Source organism: Camelus dromedarius, chromosome 9, assembly GCF_036321535.1.
Source record: "Camelus dromedarius isolate mCamDro1 chromosome 9, mCamDro1.pat, whole genome shotgun sequence".
Lineage (NCBI taxonomy): Eukaryota > Metazoa > Chordata > Mammalia > Artiodactyla > Camelidae > Camelus > Camelus dromedarius.
The window spans coordinates 31,582,327-31,599,513 of NC_087444.1; the positions used below are offsets into that span (position 1 = coordinate 31,582,327).

At 49.5% G+C, this 17,187-nt stretch overlaps 1 protein-coding gene across 1 annotated transcript in view; it reads left to right on the forward strand.

Annotated features, from left to right (window-relative positions):
• The window catches only part of FA2H (fatty acid 2-hydroxylase), a 47,485-nt gene extending 30,663 nt beyond the window's left edge, over nucleotides 1-16,822 (forward strand). Inside the window, exons 3-7 of the mRNA XM_010990161.3 lie at nucleotides 4,485-4,627; nucleotides 5,235-5,341; nucleotides 12,408-12,580; nucleotides 13,908-14,160; nucleotides 15,369-16,822. Of these exons, the coding sequence (XP_010988463.3) occupies nucleotides 4,485-4,627; nucleotides 5,235-5,341; nucleotides 12,408-12,580; nucleotides 13,908-14,160; nucleotides 15,369-15,448 (756 nt within the window). The 3' untranslated portion in view covers nucleotides 15,449-16,822. The remainder of the gene's footprint in view (nucleotides 1-4,484; nucleotides 4,628-5,234; nucleotides 5,342-12,407; nucleotides 12,581-13,907; nucleotides 14,161-15,368) is intronic.
• Nucleotides 16,823-17,187: the final 365 nt, after the last annotated feature.

The window sequence follows — 17,187 nt, forward strand, 5'->3', positions numbered from 1 at the left end:
CCCCTACGCCACCTCCTTCAGAGGCCAGCAGACCTTTGATGATGCCTCTTCTGCCTCTTCTGTGTCTTCTGAGCCTTGGAAGAAGGAGTGGGAAGGGGCTAGGACCAGGCACTAGCTCCGGAAGAAGAGAGCTCCTTACAGGGGAGGGTTAACGGGCCAAGGTGTCCCAGCCAGGTAGAATAGGACCTGAAATGTGTCCTGAGTCCCTGCCCACCTCACCGGACCCCCAGCTGTCCTCTCCTGCCATCCTCCCTTCTCATACCTGTCTCTAGCCAGCTGCCCTGTTGGAAAGGACTGGCAAGCAAGAGGTGTTAAATGTATTAGCACCCACCTGAGACTTTCTCTTCAGTGAGCAGGACTGAAAGAGAATTGAGAAAAGACACCCCTGTGGGTGCATGTACCATCTAAATCAAGATGGAGGCCATGGTGTATGTCCCAGCTCCTGGGAGATTGTGTGGATGGTGCTACAAGCTGGGGGAGGCAGGAAGGGAGGCTCCCACTACAGGACCTGCCAGCCCTATCTCAAGAGTCCCTTAACCCCTCTGGGCCTCAATGGGGAGGAAGTCAGCTAACCTGGATTTCTGTGCTTAATGTGGAAGGCTCATTTTACTACCCTGGAAATGGCAGGATTTCCGGTGGTAGGAGTGCAGGTGTCAGCTTTTGAGGAATGAGGAGGATGTTTGCAGAGAGGAGAGTGGGCCTTCTTGAATTCCTCCAGGGTGGCCCTTCAGCCCCCAGGGTGGAATGCCCTTCCTGGCACCAAGGAGGGCTACCTTGCAGAAATGCACCATGGACTAGACAGTATCAAGGTTCAAGGCCAGCACATAGGTCCGAGGACCCTTGAGAACAACTCTAGACAGCAAGCCTGCCATTTTACAGTGTCCAGTGCCCACTGGTCTACCCAGGGAGGAGTCAAAGTCATGCCCAAAGACACCCAGTGGGCGAGAGGACATCAAAGGAGAGACCCTTGTGTTTGGGAGGGGGGTTGACTCTGTTTCCATCACACTTGTAAAGAAGCACCTCTTCAGCAATCTGGCACCAGCTCTCCACACATCCTCTGTCCTTTGTTCTCTTCCCTTTGCGATAGGGTATAAGATTCAGGCTGGAATCCCTGCTTACTATTCACCTAAACATTTCTTCCTGGGTCTTAACTGAATTAAGCTTGTGAATACCATGCTGTTTTCTGTTCACTTTACAGAGTAAGGGCAAAATAGATGAACAGGAAAAATTTGACCAAATCACTGCTTGGCTGAGGGAGAGGCCCACCTGGTCGCATCCCTCTGCTCTAGCTGGAAACGTTCATTGTCTAAGGTAGCCAAGTCTGAATTAAGTGTCGTGTGTAACATGCAAAAGTGGAACATGTGAAAACCAGGGGTTTCCCTCGAAACAGATGGTGATGAGCTAAGGATGCATATTATCATCTTCAGAGCAACAACTGGGAGAAAAATACAAAAAGGCATAGCTAAAATGCCAATAAAAGAGATAATGTAGAATATTTTTACTACTTCATCAATGCAAACAAGACAAGAAAGGAAGAACAGAGGAGAGGAACCGAAAGTAAACAGCAATACAGCATTAAATGTAAATGGACTGCATGCTCCAATTAAAAGGCTGAGAATGTCTGACTAGATCGAAAAGCAAGACCCAACTCTATGCTGTCTGTGAGAGACACACTTTAAATGTAAGGACACACCCAGGGTGAAACTAAAAGGGTGAGAAAGACAGACCATGCAAACACCAAACGTAAGGAAGCCTCTACTGACATCAGACAAAGTGGCCTTCAGGACAAGGAGTATTACCAGGGACTGTTTCCCAATGATAGAGGGGCCAATTCATCAGAAAGTCTTAATGAGGCAGTGTTGGGCAACTTACTCAGCCTCGATTTCCCCATCTGCAAATGACAACAATAAAAGTACCTGCCTAATTAGGGGTATGGTGAGGATTTAATTCCTGTAAAGGGTTTAGAACCATACTTAGCACATAGCAAATGCTCTGTGACCATTAGCTCTTAGTGTTGTCACTGTGAACCTGGCGGAGATTCTTCTGAGGTGGGACTCTGCAGGCTGTTGCAAGACAAGATGTAAACACAGGCCCCTAGCTGGTTCCTCCAGTTCTCTTACCTGGTAGAGTGTGTGTGTGTGTGTGTGTGTGTGTGTGTGTGTGTGTGTGTGTGTGTGTGGTAGAGACCTGAGGCAGAGGAATGGGAGGGATAACTCAGCATGCACCCAATAGTCCCTTTGCTGCTAGACCTAAGGGATGATGTCAAGGAGATCTGGGGCCTGGGCAGGAAGAATGCCAACAGCCAGGTAGGGTGTGGATGACTGCCTGGTGTAACTGGTGCAGGATGGGATGGCTCTGGGCCAACCTTGGTCATCATCCAGCCTGAGAAGCAGAAAGGCAGCCAGCACCTGGGACCTGCCAAGTTCACGTTCACATGGCAGGAACCACAGCCATATTTGGACCTTTCTCCCTGGTTGCAGGCACAGAGAGAATGCTCAGTGACCTTCTCTGCTTGCCCCGAGACCCCCAACCCCCTGCTCCGAGGCTGTAATGACAGGGCTAGCTTCACCTCTAGCAGGGCTGGAGCCCTACTGGGGCCGAGCTTTGGCGCGGAGGCCTGTGCAAGGATGAGATTCCAGCCGGGGCTGCAGGAAGGTGGGTTTCTGAATCGCTATAGATTCTTTCTCCGGGACTTCAGTGCTCTTCCCCTACCCCACATACATCTCCTTACCTCCCCTGACACTGCCTCCCTTCTCACCTGTAGTGGCTACCTTACTCCCTGCATTGAAGGTTCACTGACACCCATTAGGCATCAGACACTGGTCACCTTATGCCCTCTCTCCTATCCCAGGTGATGGGTCCAGGCACACCTGACTTTACAGACGAGAGAGCCAAGGGGCTGCGAGATGTAGAGATGCTCACCCAGGAACCCATGGCTGATAAATGGCAGAGCCAGGCTTTGAAAGTGGTCCCCTGACTCCAAGGTCATTGTTCTTTACTGATTTTAGTCTCCATTAATCTTCAATACACTGCCTCATCAGAAATCTCTAAGGGCTTCCCATTGTCTAGAGCTGCAGCCTCCAAACTTTTTTGACCTTGAGTCCCTATAAGTAAAACATTTTGAGCACATTCTCCATTATATGTCCATTTTAATCATATACAAATTATTTGCTTGTGCTAATGTACTGTTCTATTATGTGCATTAGAAAACATTCATATACAGCTTATAGATGAGAGAAATATATCAAAATAGAGTCTGTAATATTTTCTCCCCACCTCTGAGGATCAGCCTGTGAGTACCCCTGGGGTACACTTACATCCCCACTTTGGACACAACTGGCCTGGAGGATGAAGAGACAACCCCTGGGCCTGATACTGGTTGTTCTGTTACCTAAAGCCTCAGCAGATTTCTTTATACTGCCCTATAGATCAATGTCAAGGTACCAAATGGGCCACAATAATTCTCGACTCCATACCTACACCCATACTACCTCCCCACAGCCTTTCTCCTTTCTCCCTTACCAAGTCTTTCATATTGTATGAGCTCCAACCCAAACCCCAGGTTCCCTGCAAAACCCTCCTCTCCTACCCTGGACCCAGGCATTTGAACCAATTATTCTGCCTTCTGACCTCAGTCTGCCTGCATCATGTTAAATTATCTTAATGGGCATGTCTCACCTGGCAGAGTACTTTATGCTGCTACAAGTATTACTTCCATTTCATAGCTAGGGAAACTGAGGCTCAGGAAGGTCAAGTAATTTCCCCAATGTCACACAGTAAGTGATGAAGCCAGGATTTGTATCCAGGCCTGACTCCAGAGTCTGAACTCTGTTCAGCACTAAGCTATGCAAAACAAAGATGGTCTCTTACATTCTTGTTTATTCTTCCCAGCACATAGCTTAGAAATATAGATATATATCAAGCAAAGTGTTGAATGAATGAATGTTTGAATGGATGAATGAATGGATTGTGCAGGTGACCACTAAGAAGAAAGCCCTTGGTAGAGTAGAAAGGGCCTACTTGATTCCTAGTACAGAAAGTATTGGCTCCTGTACCTATCAAATCCTGGTTAAGACCCCAAGCTTCAGGTGTTGCTGAATCTGGGTGCTCAGGTGTCATCACCAAGATTTGATGTCTCCAGTTTCTGGCTTGGCTCTGTGTTCACTTAGTCCTCAGGTAGGCTCCACTAGCAACTCCAGGGTCATGCCCTACCAACTCAGCAATCCCAGCAAGAGGAGAGGGTGTCTGATGGCTCATTGCACCAGCTTGTTCATGGGCCTGTCCTGGATCCCATTTCTGTGGCCTGCAGGTTGGGATGCACAGCTTGGTTAGTTCCTGATTACTGAAGCAAGATGGTGGGTAGCTCTGTACAGATCACGTGAGCTGAAATGGGACTGGGGATTGGGATGCTGTAACCAAGAGATGGGAGAATGAGCGTGCACAGGTGGGAGTCTCAAAGGTCCATTTGACTTTGTCTCTTGCAGGACCTGGTAGACTGGCGGAAGCCCCTACTATGGCAAGTCGGCCACTTGGGAGAGAAGTACAATGAGTGGGTCCACCAGCCAGTGACCAGGCCCATTCGCCTCTTCCACTCAGACCTCATTGAGGCCCTCAGCAAGACTGTCTGGTGAGTCCTGCTCTTGGCCTATAGTGGGCTGTCCATCCTCCTGATGGTGCCAGCCAGATACACAGGGGAAGGGGTAATCAGATCCCTCCTTGGACCTCAGAGCTATATTGTTAGCTCTTGCAGATAGTGAAACATGCCATAGGCATAATCTATTCCTACTAATGGTTTTGTTCACTGAGGGACAACCCAATGTGTAGTCAAAAACCACTTTGAATGTCACTCCTGTTCTATTCCAGACTCCTATGAGAGGTTTCCAATCTCCCATGCCCACGAGGACAATTTTGCCTGCAATTAGCTCTTCTGCCACAAGAGGTCGGCATCTACCTAGCTGCACTGTCAGTAGCCACAGGGACATGTTTTGTTTTGTTTTCCCTGCCAGTAACTCATCACAGAGACTGAGGTAGATGGACTCACAGCCTCTCTCTTCTTTTCTCCTCCTCCCCTCCTCACCGTCAATGTCCCTTTGACCCCAAGTCTCCATATGCTTTCTACATATGCTTTGGTAGTATTTCATCCATCCTCTAGTTGAGAGGTGTGTCTCTAGGGAAGCTGGACCCTTTTGAGTTTCTATGCATGCATCTCTCTCACCCTGATGGCCCTCCTGCAGGTACAGTGTCCCCATCATCTGGGTGCCCCTGATGCTATATCTCAGTTGGTTCTACTACCGAACCCTCGCCCAGGGCAATGTCCGACTCTTCACAACCTTCACCACAGGTAAGGTCAAGTCCTTCCTGAAATGCTCCCATGGCTCCAAGAGGCAGGATACTCCAGTACTTTCTCTGGTCCTGAGTTTTTGAGAATATAGAACCCTAAGGCACATCACAAACATTTTTAAATGAGGCCTAACTATAGAAATATTCTTCCCCAAAGAAATGTTAGACCTCCTCACCCTCCACAAAATGAATTAAAAAAAAAACAAAAAACAAAAAAACAGCCACACATTAACAGACACTAAATGAAATCATTTCATCAGGTAGTGGAGCAATAAAGGAGGGGGTTTCTCACTGAGTCTAAGACTAGAAAATGCATGACCTGGGATTATTTGTCAAGAGACTATATGAAGTCGTTTCACCAGGTAGCACAGCTGAGAGCTAGACTCAGAATGGTCCATGAACATAACACAGATTAGAATTTGGGAGAGAAAGATCCTAATATGTCCTACAGTGTCTCCTGGGCAAAGGCCCATCAGCAGAAGCCCTGACTTGGAGTAGCAACCCCACTAACCTCTACTGAGCACTTACCTGCCTTGTGCTTTCCAGGGACCAGCTCTTTTAACCTTCCCCACAGTCCCACAAGAAAGGTACTATCATTATAACCCTTTTAGAGGTGAGGAAATGGAGCCTGAGAGAAGTCAAGTAAGCAATTCAGGGTCATGTGGCTAGGATGCGAATGTGAATGCCAGTGAGGCAGAAAACAGAGAGAGAGGCTGGCTTGGGGTGACTTCCAAAGAGCTTGTGAGACTAAGTCTCACAAGCCAAGTCTTGCCGGCCTGCCTCGCAAGTTTATCACCTACCTTGGGCCTCCAGGAGCATGCCACCTGCCCGGGTGGTCTGTCCATCCTGGCAAAGCCTGCCTTGGGGAAGTGCTGCCCATGGTGGTGGCTCAGACAGAGGCCAGGTGAGGGGACAGATGGGGAAAGGGTGCTGGGAATAGCTCAGGTGAGCTTTCCTCTCCTGATCACTTGTCATGTTCCTGATTGTGAGCCTCTGACCCCCTGTCTCTGCCAGATGCATGCTCCTTCTCCCCACTGTCCGATGCTCTCGCCTGCCTGCCTTCCCCAGAAGTGGAGAGCTGAATGGTTTAGGTGAGAGGAGCCATGGCCGCAGTGACAGGAGCCCTAGTTTTCCCACCTGGTCCAGGATGGGGCTGGGAGGAACCAGCTGCAGGATGTCTCCCAGAATCCTGAGCTGCTCCTAGTCCCCAAGGGTTAATGTGTATGCCCTGCGAGCCAAGGTTACCCTTTTCTGCCCACGCTGAATAGCTCAGGCACAGCACAGGGCTTGTTGCTCAGACAGCCTGCTCACTGAATTGCCCACTGTCTGCCGGGTGCTCCCTTAACAATCACCAACAGTGCCAGGGCCACCAGGGCTGGGGCAAGAGGGGGAAGGGGATGCTGGAGCTTTGGCCCAGGTCCCTCTGCAGGATTCCTCCAGAGATGCCACTCGGTACCAGCTCCAGCCTGATGGACCGACAGGGGTGATGCTGGGGTGAGGGGGCGGGCAGAGACTTGACCTATAGGAGGAGACTCTTCTGCGTGGCAAGGAGGGTGATTTGACAGCTCGGTCAGAACCACAGGGCTCTGCAGAGAGCTGAAACGTGCTGTCTAATAAAGATCTAGTGTAGGGGTCAGTGGGCCTGTGACTATGATGCCAGTGATGGTGACATGAGAGCAGCACATGCCTCCCTCACCCCGAGCTTGTCAGGCAAGGCACTGGCCACAGGCAGAGAAAATAGAGCTGCAAAGTGAGGCATGGAGTCTCAGCAGGGTCCCAGTGCAGCTGCCAGACAAGGGGCGCACTGGACAAAGTACAGAAGATTCGGTACCAGGGAGCAGTTGAAGTTGAATGGAGACACCAGTTCAAGGCTGAAATTCCTAGGCATGTGTGTGAACATGCATTGGAAAGCAGAGGGGTTCTGCACATTCAGGCTGGCCCCCAGTGCAGTTCCTGGGAGTACATTAGATTCAGAGCTGAGTTGAGCAGCATCCAAAGCGAGGATTCAGGCCTCCAATGAGATTATGTGATGAGAGCCCCAGCAAAGGTCAAGACCACAGTCTGTGGCCAGAGAAAACGCCTGTGTGTCCTGTCCTTTCCCTGCCAGCTAGAGAGCTATACAGCAGGGAAGGGCTCCTGCACTCTGGGCAGTGGGGGGCAGGGCAGGGGGGCTGAGAAACTTCTTCTCCCTTCACCTGGGACCCTCCAGAGCCCTGCAAGGGGAGCTGAGAGAAGGCAGCACAAGTAGGGCTGTGGGTGAAATTTAGATGTATTTTGACTCATTATATTTAAAAATTAGTTACTTATTGTATATGAGGAGGATTGTATTATAAGTATTATGTATTATCCTTATATATAAGATATATATGTATCACATAATCAGATATTATATTCCCTCCATCCTAATAACAGCCTTCACAATTGGTAGGATATTTTACTGTTGACAAAACACACAGATGTTACAGAGTCAGGATTTGAATCTAGATCTGCAAATCCAAAGCCTGTACTCCCTACACGTCACCAGAGTGTCCTGAAGGACTCCAGGGGTGTCAAGCCTGACCAACCAGAGCAGTCCAGCCATGGCTGGATGGCCACTCACAGACTGCTATTAGGCCCCACCAATGAGAGATGTCAGACAAGCTTAACACCTGATTTGAGAGAGACCCTTTGAGGATTGAATCTTAGTTGTTAGTTTCTAGGTGAAGTGTGAAAAATCTTCCCATGGGTTAGAGACTCATTTGGAACCCTTTGTCAGAATCTGGTCCAAAGGGCTGGAAGGTCACCTCCCTCTCCCCACTTTCCCGGGCTCTCCTTCCTCAGCATACCCCTGTGGTCATTCACACTGGGCCCAGCCCTTCAGAAGTGCTTCCTTAAACAGAACCAGAAGCTGCCTCCACTCTGCCCTTGGAACAGCACAGGTCAAACCATCCAGGTACAGCCCTCCAGAGAGGCTTGTGTTCACCCGTTAACCTCCCATGAGCATTGGAGAACTTGCTGTGTTAAGCATAGGAGAGATAAAATGAAGGGCCCCCTCTGCCCATAAAATGCTCATAACCTCGTGGGCAAAGTAAAACAGCAGCCACAGTTCACTGTGATAAAGGATGACGTGGAGGGCCGGCCCAGAGCCTCGAACCCAGCCTAGGTGGGGACAAAGAGCACCCAGCATATAGAGGCATGGTTAGGGTTGGAAGCTGATACAGTCACTAGGTGAGGGGTGATAAGGTGTTGGGAGTTCAGAGCAGTGAACTGACCCAAGAGGTCATTTTTTTTTTAATTGAAGTGAGATACGTATAACATAAAACTAACCATTTTAAAGTAAACAAGTCAGTATTTAGTACATTCACAATGCTGGGCAACCACTGATTCTCCTAGTTCCAAAATGTTTACATCACCCCAAAAGGAAACCGCGTACCCACTGAGGAGTTGATCTCCGTGCCCTGCTCCTCCTGCCCCCGGCAACTGCCCGCTTGCTTTGTCTCTATATATGCCTATATATGCCTATTTCAAACATTCCATACACATGGAATCCTATCATATGTGGTCTTTTGTGTCTGGCCTTCTTCACTTTGCCAAGGGATATTCAGGAGAGGGAGCTGATGGAACTTGGTGACGGGTTGGACACAGGAGAGAGGGATAAGTCGAGCCTTTGGTAATGTGTAGACATCAATTCCCCTCACTGAGGAGCAGCCTTGGGTGGGCAGGAAGGAAGAGGAAGATGATTGGCCTCATCTGGCAGCTGCTGACCTGGGTTGGGGACAGGGATCTGTGGACAGTGGCGTGGAGATGCCCAGTAGCAAGTGGCTGTCCAGGGCTGGGTTGGAGGCGGGAGTCTGGAGGTTGTCAGCATGTGGGTGTGGCTGAACCCTGGGTGGAGCAGAGAGCATGTGAGACTGAAGGGTCAAGGGTTTGACCCTGGAGACAGAGGCAGTTTCTACCACAAAGGGCATCTGGAGAAGAGGAGAAAAGGCAAGTGTCCCAGCATGCAGGGAGTGGAACTGTGTGTTCTAGCCTTATTGGTCCCAGATCCTTTAAGAAGTTGTCAACTTGCTCCCCAGAAAAATGCACACACGGCGCATTGTTTGGGACGTCATTTCAGCAAGTTCACCCCGAAATCCAACTGAGGACCCTCTAGATGTTCATAAGCCTCAGGTTAGGAACCTATGAAGTTGCAGGTTCAAAAAGAGAGTGGCACCAAAGTCACATGCTATAGCCAAGTTAGAGATGAATTCAAAAAACTACTTAGATCTGGCAAGAAATACGTCACGAATGGCCTTTGCAGAAGACAGACTTTAGGGGCTCAAGTGCATAGGAAGACTTGAAGTAGACTTGAGGCTGGCTGACATTTTCAGTAGGCATGGATCTGATAGGACTGCATTAGTGATGGGAAAGTCTTAAAGATGAGCAGGAAAGCCTGTGGAGGAGAAGCTGAAAATGCCCAGAGGGGCCGGTTGGGATGGAGCGGCTGTAGGGAAGGCAGACTGAGGGCTGTGCTCTGCTGAGCGGGGTGAGCTGGGCAAGCAACATAAGATCTCTGTAATTCCATGTCCTCACTCACATGGGCAATGCCAGCGCTTCCCTTGTAAGGCTGGAGTGAGATGAAATATGAAGCAATCCATGTAAAGCACTTGAAAGGCACTTGGCATGCAGGGACTGATCAATACGCATCTTTTATTATTATTATTATTATTATTATTATTATTATTATTATTATTATTATTATTATCATTATCATTATCATTATCATTATCATTATCATTATTATTACCACCACCATCACCACCATCCAGTGCCCAGGTACCTGGTTGCACATATCTTCCCTGAGGAGCAAGAAGGAAGTTTCAGGGTTAGGGCACAACCAGGTGTAGGAGAAGGTGGATGGGAGGCTGTGAAGGGAGCTGTTCTCCCCCTTCCCCTCTTCTACCCCAAGACATCTTTTCTCTGGGAAGTAGGAGGCTGAGCGGAAGGAAAGAGGGGTGTTTGAGGGCAGTGGGGAGGGAGCTGAACTTGGAGACGTAAAAGGATCACCAGGCAGTGTTTGAGGTCTAGCTAGGTGGAAGGCACTAGCTAGACCTGTGACTAGGAAGACCTGTGACTTCCCAAGTGTCTGTCCGTGCTCAGCAGCTTGGGTGTCGGGTGGAAAGACAGACAGGTTCTTGTGCTGATCTCAGGTTGGGGGTTCATGGGAGTAGCTGTGGTCCAAAGAGAATGGCTAACTTTGGAAAACAATTTGGTGGTTCTGCAAAAGGTCAAACACAGTTGCAATATGACCCAGCAATTCCACTTCAAGGCATCTACCCAAGACTGCTGAAAACATCTGTCTGCACAAAAACTTGAACATGAATATTCATAGCAGCATTATTCATAATAGCCAAAAAGTAGAAACAAATGAGATGTCTATCAACTGATGAATGGATAAACAAATGCAGTGCATCCATATTAATAGGGAATATTATTTAGCCTTAAAAAGGAATGGAATTCTGGTACATGCTTCAATGTGGATGAACCTTGAAAACATTATAAGAAAGAGAAGCCAGTCACAAAAGACCACAGGTTGTATGATTCCATTGATATCAAATATCCAGAATAGGCAGATGCAATAGACAGAAAGTATATTAGTGGTTTCCCTGCTCTGGGAAATGGCGGGTTGGAGGAAATGGGGAGCAACTGCTCATGGGTAGGGGATTTCTTTCTGGAGTGATAAAAATGTTCTAAAATCATGATGATGGTTGTACAACTCTGAGCATACTAAAAACCATTGAACTGTACACCATTTAAATGGGTGATTTGTAAGATAGGTGAATTATATTTCAATAAAGCTGCTACTTTTCAAAAGAGAGAGAAAGTGTAGCCAAAGCAATGGCTTTTAGAGAAAAGTAAAACTACGAGGGATATGAAAAAACAGTGATGAGAGCTGAAGTCCCTGTGGAGTCAAAGAATGGATGAAGTAGAGAAAGAAATGAGAGCCAGAAGGACTGCAGCCTGTCCTCAGAGGGTCAGGTGCAGGAGTCTCACACTTGATGGTAATTATACCTCTTCAGTCTAATCATCCAGTTTTTTCACATCTTCCTTGGATGCTCTGATTTTAAGTCTTATCTGTCGAGATATTTCTCCTTTGATTCTCCTGGCCCTCCTGTGCCCTCCTTCTGGTCCCTGGTTGATAGCATCTTCCGCCAACAACCCCCCAGCCCTGCTGGCTTCATCAGGGTGGCCCCTCCCTCTCCTCCATGCCAAGGAGGCAAGGTCACTCTTTTCCGGTGTCTTATCCGTTTGGGCTGGTAGAACAAAAATCACAAACTGGGTGGCTTATAAACAACAAATTTATTGCTCACAGTTCCAGAGGCTGGAAGTCCAAGATCAGGGTACCAGCATGGTCAAGTGAGGTCCCTCTTCTGGCCCATTGTATCCTCGCATCCCTCAGAAAGGGGAAGAGAATTCTCTCAAGCCTGTTTTATAAGAGCATTAGTCCTGTTGACGTCATGACCTCATCGTCTCCCATCACCTTGGGGTTAGGTTTCAACAAAGGAATTTGAGGGAACACATTCAGACCACAGCACCAGGCAAAGGTGAGGACCGGCCATAGCTGTTCCTCTTATAGCTCCTGTAAGGAAGATCTCAAATCTCTAGCCAAATCTTACACAATATTAAAGCCAGACAAAGATGTCACAAGAAAGAAAACTACAAACTCTTGTCATTGATGAATATAGATGCAACAATCCTCAAGAAAATACTAGAAAACTGAATCCTAGCACATGTTAAATGATTATACACCATGACCAAATGGGATTGATTCCAGGAATGCAAGAGCCGATCAACATGTGAGAGCAATGTAATATACCACGTTAATAGTGCTCTGAGAGGACCTCTCCTAAGGCCAACACAGATCCTCACAGCCTCCTTCCCATATTGAATCAAGGGCCCCAACAGGGGGTCTGGCCCCACAGCTGCTGAACAAAGGGCAGCAGCTCCTGAGAAGATGGGGCAGTGAGACCAGACATCCGGAGCCACCAGGCACTGCTGTTCCCCGCGGCCATCTGCCCTGACCTCACCTCTCTCCTGCCACCCTCCAGAGTACTCAGTAGCCATGCCCGAGTCTGTGTTCCCAGGCCTCTTCTTGCTGGGCCTGTTCCTCTGGACCCTGATAGAGTACCTCATCCACCGCTTCCTCTTCCACATGAAGCCCCCCAGCGACAGCTATTACCTCATCATGCTGCACTTCGTCATGCATGGCCAGCACCACAAGGTGAGCGGGGCAGGCTCTCTCCCGGGGCCTTGCAGCTGTAACCAACTCCAGGGAGCTGCTCTTCTTGTTGGAGGTCAGGGTGGAAGCAAGGGGAAATCAAGGGCGTGTGACTGGGTCCCCACCTGAATGGGCATGGGCAGAGGGAGCATGAGAGTCTGTGCGACATCATATTGATACCACCTCACTACACCTCATCCACTCATTCATTCATTCATTCATTCATTCAACAAATGTTCACTGAGCGCTCCCTCACTCTGTGCCGGGCACTGTTCTGGACACCACTGATCAAAACAGTCAAAAATCACTGCCCTGGTGGAGCTTCCTTCTGAAGATGGTGCTCCAGTTCTCCCCACTCCACAGAATGACAAACTGAGGCTTGGGGAAATAAAGGAACTAAGGAATTCCCCCAGGGCCACACCTGGATATTGTGCCCTGTGGACTCCAGAGTCTGTGCTCTCAGCCACCCACCACCCTGGGGCTCTTCGTGGGCGACACAATGGTCCCAGTTGCTGGGATTGGAAGCCAGGTCTGCCCAGAGGCAGCTGTCCCCCTGATGTTTCTGTCCCTGCACCGTGCTGTTCTCAGCCTGTCCCAGCGTATCCCTCCCTTCCTCCCTTCTTTTACTGGGAGCCCATAGGTCCTGTTACTCCTAGTCTGAGCAGAGGGAGGCCCATGTCAGCATGTTGCTCTTTCTCTATCACCTGCTTTCTCTCTCTTCTCTCCCAGTCCAAAGAGGGTCTGTCTCTTCTCAGAATACTTATACCATCTCTAAAACTTTACCTCCATGCCAGGCCCTTAGCTTGTGACACTCCAGAACCGAAGGCTGGCTCTCTTGTCTGGTTCACTGGGACAACACCACTTTGGAACAAAGAAGGCCACTTGGGGGTGGGGAGGACCATCTGTTAGCACTTCCAAGGTCATCCACCACTTGTGCCTTCATCAACCTCAGGCCTCGGTCTAGGTACCCCTTATGGTTTTTGCGCGGGGTGGGGGGGGGGGAGGCTCCTCCCTAGCACCTAGCAAATTCCAGGGCCAGAGTGGCCTCGAGCATAAAGCAGGACTCTGACCTGTGAGCATCCTGCCCACATCACATCCACCCCCGTGTTCTGAGGCAGTTTTCCAGGTCCATCCTGGCTTGGAAACTGGGGGCAGGACAGTCTCTCCAGTGCTTTCAGCCACCGAGGGTGCCAAGCCCACTCGCTCCCCAGGCTGTCTGGGATGTCCTCCGCGGGAGCATCTCTGGCCCCAGGCGTGCTGTGTGCTGTGACCACAGGCAGGCCCTGGGACCCCAGGCTTCTTCCTGACATGGGAGCCTCTCCATCCACAGGCACCCTTCGACGAGTCCCGCCTGGTCTTCCCCCCTGTGCCAGCCTCTCTGGTGATCGCCTTCTTCTATGTGTTCTTGCGGCTCATCCTGCCCGAGGCAGTTGGGGGCACTGTGTTTGCGGGGGGCCTCCTGGGCTACGTCATCTACGACATGATCCACTACTACCTGCACTTCGGCTCCCCACACAGGGGCTCCTACCTTTACAGCCTGAAGGCCCACCACGTCAAGCATCACTTTGCGCATCAGCAGTCAGGTGAGGATCGGCCAGTGCCTCCCCGCTCCCTCATTTGTTAATTTCTTTGACAGTTACCTCTGAGCTTCTACCAAGGGCCAGGCTTGGTTCTGGGGACACAGTCAGCAAGGCAAGCCTGGGATTCCTGTCCTCCTCCCTGGTGTGGGGGAGCTGTGCAGAGACAGACAAACAAGGGAACCAATAAACAGCAAAGATCATTTCACAGTGATAAGCGCCACAAAGAAAATAACACAAGGTGATGTTAGAGAAGGTGGGGGAGGGGCCCCGCACTGTCTAAGAAAATAGAATGCAACTCGCAGATGGGGTTTTACATTTTCTAGTAGCCAAGTAAAAATAAACAGGGGAAGTTAATTTTAATGATACAGTTTATTAAGCCAAAACAACTGAAATATTGTCATTTCAAAGTGTGATGGATTCAAAAAATTGTGGAGATATTTTACATTCTCTCCTTCTATTAAGTCTTCAACATCCGGTGTGTATCTCTTGCTTATGGCACATCTTCATTCAAGCGCCAAATCTCCACTGGAAATACTTGATCCATGTTTAGGGTTTATAAAATTTACAATAGAAAAAGTAGATTTATGTATATGAGTTGCTCCAAACATGCCTAAAAGTTTTCCTGTAACTGAATGGAGTAGAGGTTTTTAAGTTGAAACTTAATTAAAATTAAATGAAGTTAGGAATTTGGTCCCTCCATAGCTCCAGCCATGTTTCCAGTGCTCAGGAATCCTGTGGTCTAGTGGCTATGATGCTGGATAGCAGAATGCCAGCTAAAGTGGTCCAGGAAGGTGTCACTGCATTAGACCTGAGACCTAAATTAAGACAAGCCAGCATCTGATATCTGAAGGAAGAGCATCCCAGGAGCAACAAGTGTGAAGCCTTGAAGCAAGAGTGAACTTGGCATCTTCAAAGACCAGGGGGCAGCTGGAGTGTGAAGGAGGGGAAGGAAGAGGCAGGCAGCAACCAGGCTTTCCCAGGAAGTCAGGCCAGATAAGGAACTTGGGGTTATTCCAGTGGCATCCTTGGGAGTCTAGAAATGCAGGGACCCTGCTGTTGACTCCTGCCAGGATAGCCCTGAGAGTTGGGAAGTCCAATGGGGACCAATGTTGAAATCTTCCCCACGTGCCAGCCCCACCTCTGCTGCCTTCCCAAGCAGATCCCACTGCTTCAACAGCACTCATCTTCCCCTCATTTGTCTCCCTCTCTAGGATTTGGCATCAGCACTAAAATTTGGGATCACTTTTTCCACACCCTTATACCGGAAGAATCCCACCCGAAGATGCAGTGACAACTCCCATCCCTGCCATCCTGCCCTCAGCCCCGTCATGGCCGCTGCCCCAGCCCACTCCCATCCAGACCCTGCAAAGAAGGCAGGACGGGCTTTGTCCGGCCCTTGGGCTTGGTGGAGGGTGTCAGGGAGAACTTGAAGACTGAGACTGCCCTCTTGACCCAGCACAAGAGGGTCATGTCTGCTTGGTGGCCAAATGGCTCTCGGGGACTAGCTCTTTCCTGGAGCATCCCTGCCTCTCCACCAGCATCCCTGCCCAGAGCCTTAGCCCACAGGACTGCTTCAGGACCTGGCCAAGGGGGAATTTCTGAGGGGAATGAAGGAAACTGACCCCTGGGACCAGGCCCACCTGTGTCTTAGCACCTTGAGATGCCCCTCATGGTGGAGCTGCCAGTGTTCACAGCAGAGAGCAGAGCCTGCGGGGCTGTGGCCCTCATCTTCCCCACCTTCCCTCCCTGGGGAGGAGGTGGTGGCTCTGGATGTTCTCCTGAGGACTGGAGAACACGGAGGTGGAGGAAGAGCTCTCACAGAAGAGACAGCATGAAGCCTCCCACAGGCCACCCCCAATCCCGGGCAGCGCCTTTGTCCCCACCAGTGACAAACACCAGCTGTACCACCAGATGCCTTGGCCTGTGACACATCCAGCACCCATGCGCCTGGCCCTCACCTGTTTTTGCAGGTGGGCTGAGGGAGCTGGCAGCAGCCTCAAAGCTGGAGGGAGCCCACACCCATTTCTCTAGGAACCACCAGCTGCTCTAGCCACCTCTCCCCAACCTCCAAAATCACAAAGCTTTTCCCTAAGGGAGGCTGAAGAGTCCTCTGCATGAGTGGGAGCCCTATCCTGTCCCCTGCCATTCTTGACTCCCACCTGCCGTAGGTGGGCCTCCGGCTGCCTCACTCTGGACCCTTCCAGTCAGTGCCTCCTTATTCAAGAAGCAGCCTCCATGCGGTGCCTTATCTCCCTGCCCCTCACCCCACGGATGAGGTTTCCCTTCTCTTCCTCGTAACCAAAACCCTCACTGCTCATAAGAGGGTCTTATTTATAAACTATATAAATACCCTGAGTCGGGCTCCAGACCAAGTAGCTGCTCAGATCCCCCTTTCTAATCTTACGTGTCGAGCTTACGTAAAAAAATTTTGTCTTATGTTGGTTCCCTTCTTACCCACAAACCAATACTACTTGAAACTTTTTAAAAACTCAACATGTATAAAAAGGCTAAAGGGAAGCAGTCTGACCGATCCTGTGATTTGTACTGTTTACTGCGGAGTTATTTAAAGATTTTGGAATAAATATACAAACTACAGTTGTGAAATAAAAGTGTAAATAAATTGTATATTTTGAAAAATAAAAACACTGGGAAAGAAACCAACAAAGATGAGTTACTTCTTGATGGCGACGCACCAGACTTCACCGAGGCTGGGGAGGGGCAAAAGTGGGGGCGGGGTCGTTCCAGCAGGAAGGAGTATTTATTTGATCACTGACCAGGTTGTGTAGACTTGCTGGGGTATATAGTGATGATAAAAAGCAGACCAGCCCTTATCCTCTTACTCAGTCTTATTGCTGTTTTAAATTTTTCTGCAGTCAGCATCTCCCCTTCACTGCTTGCATCTGGATGTGGGAGTAGGGGGGTGTCACTTCCACCAACTGCCTTGGTACACCACAGAGGAAGTGCTTGTTCTGGAATTTATCAGACCCCAGCTGAGATTCTAGTTGAGTTTTCTAAGGCTCTAGTAACCAA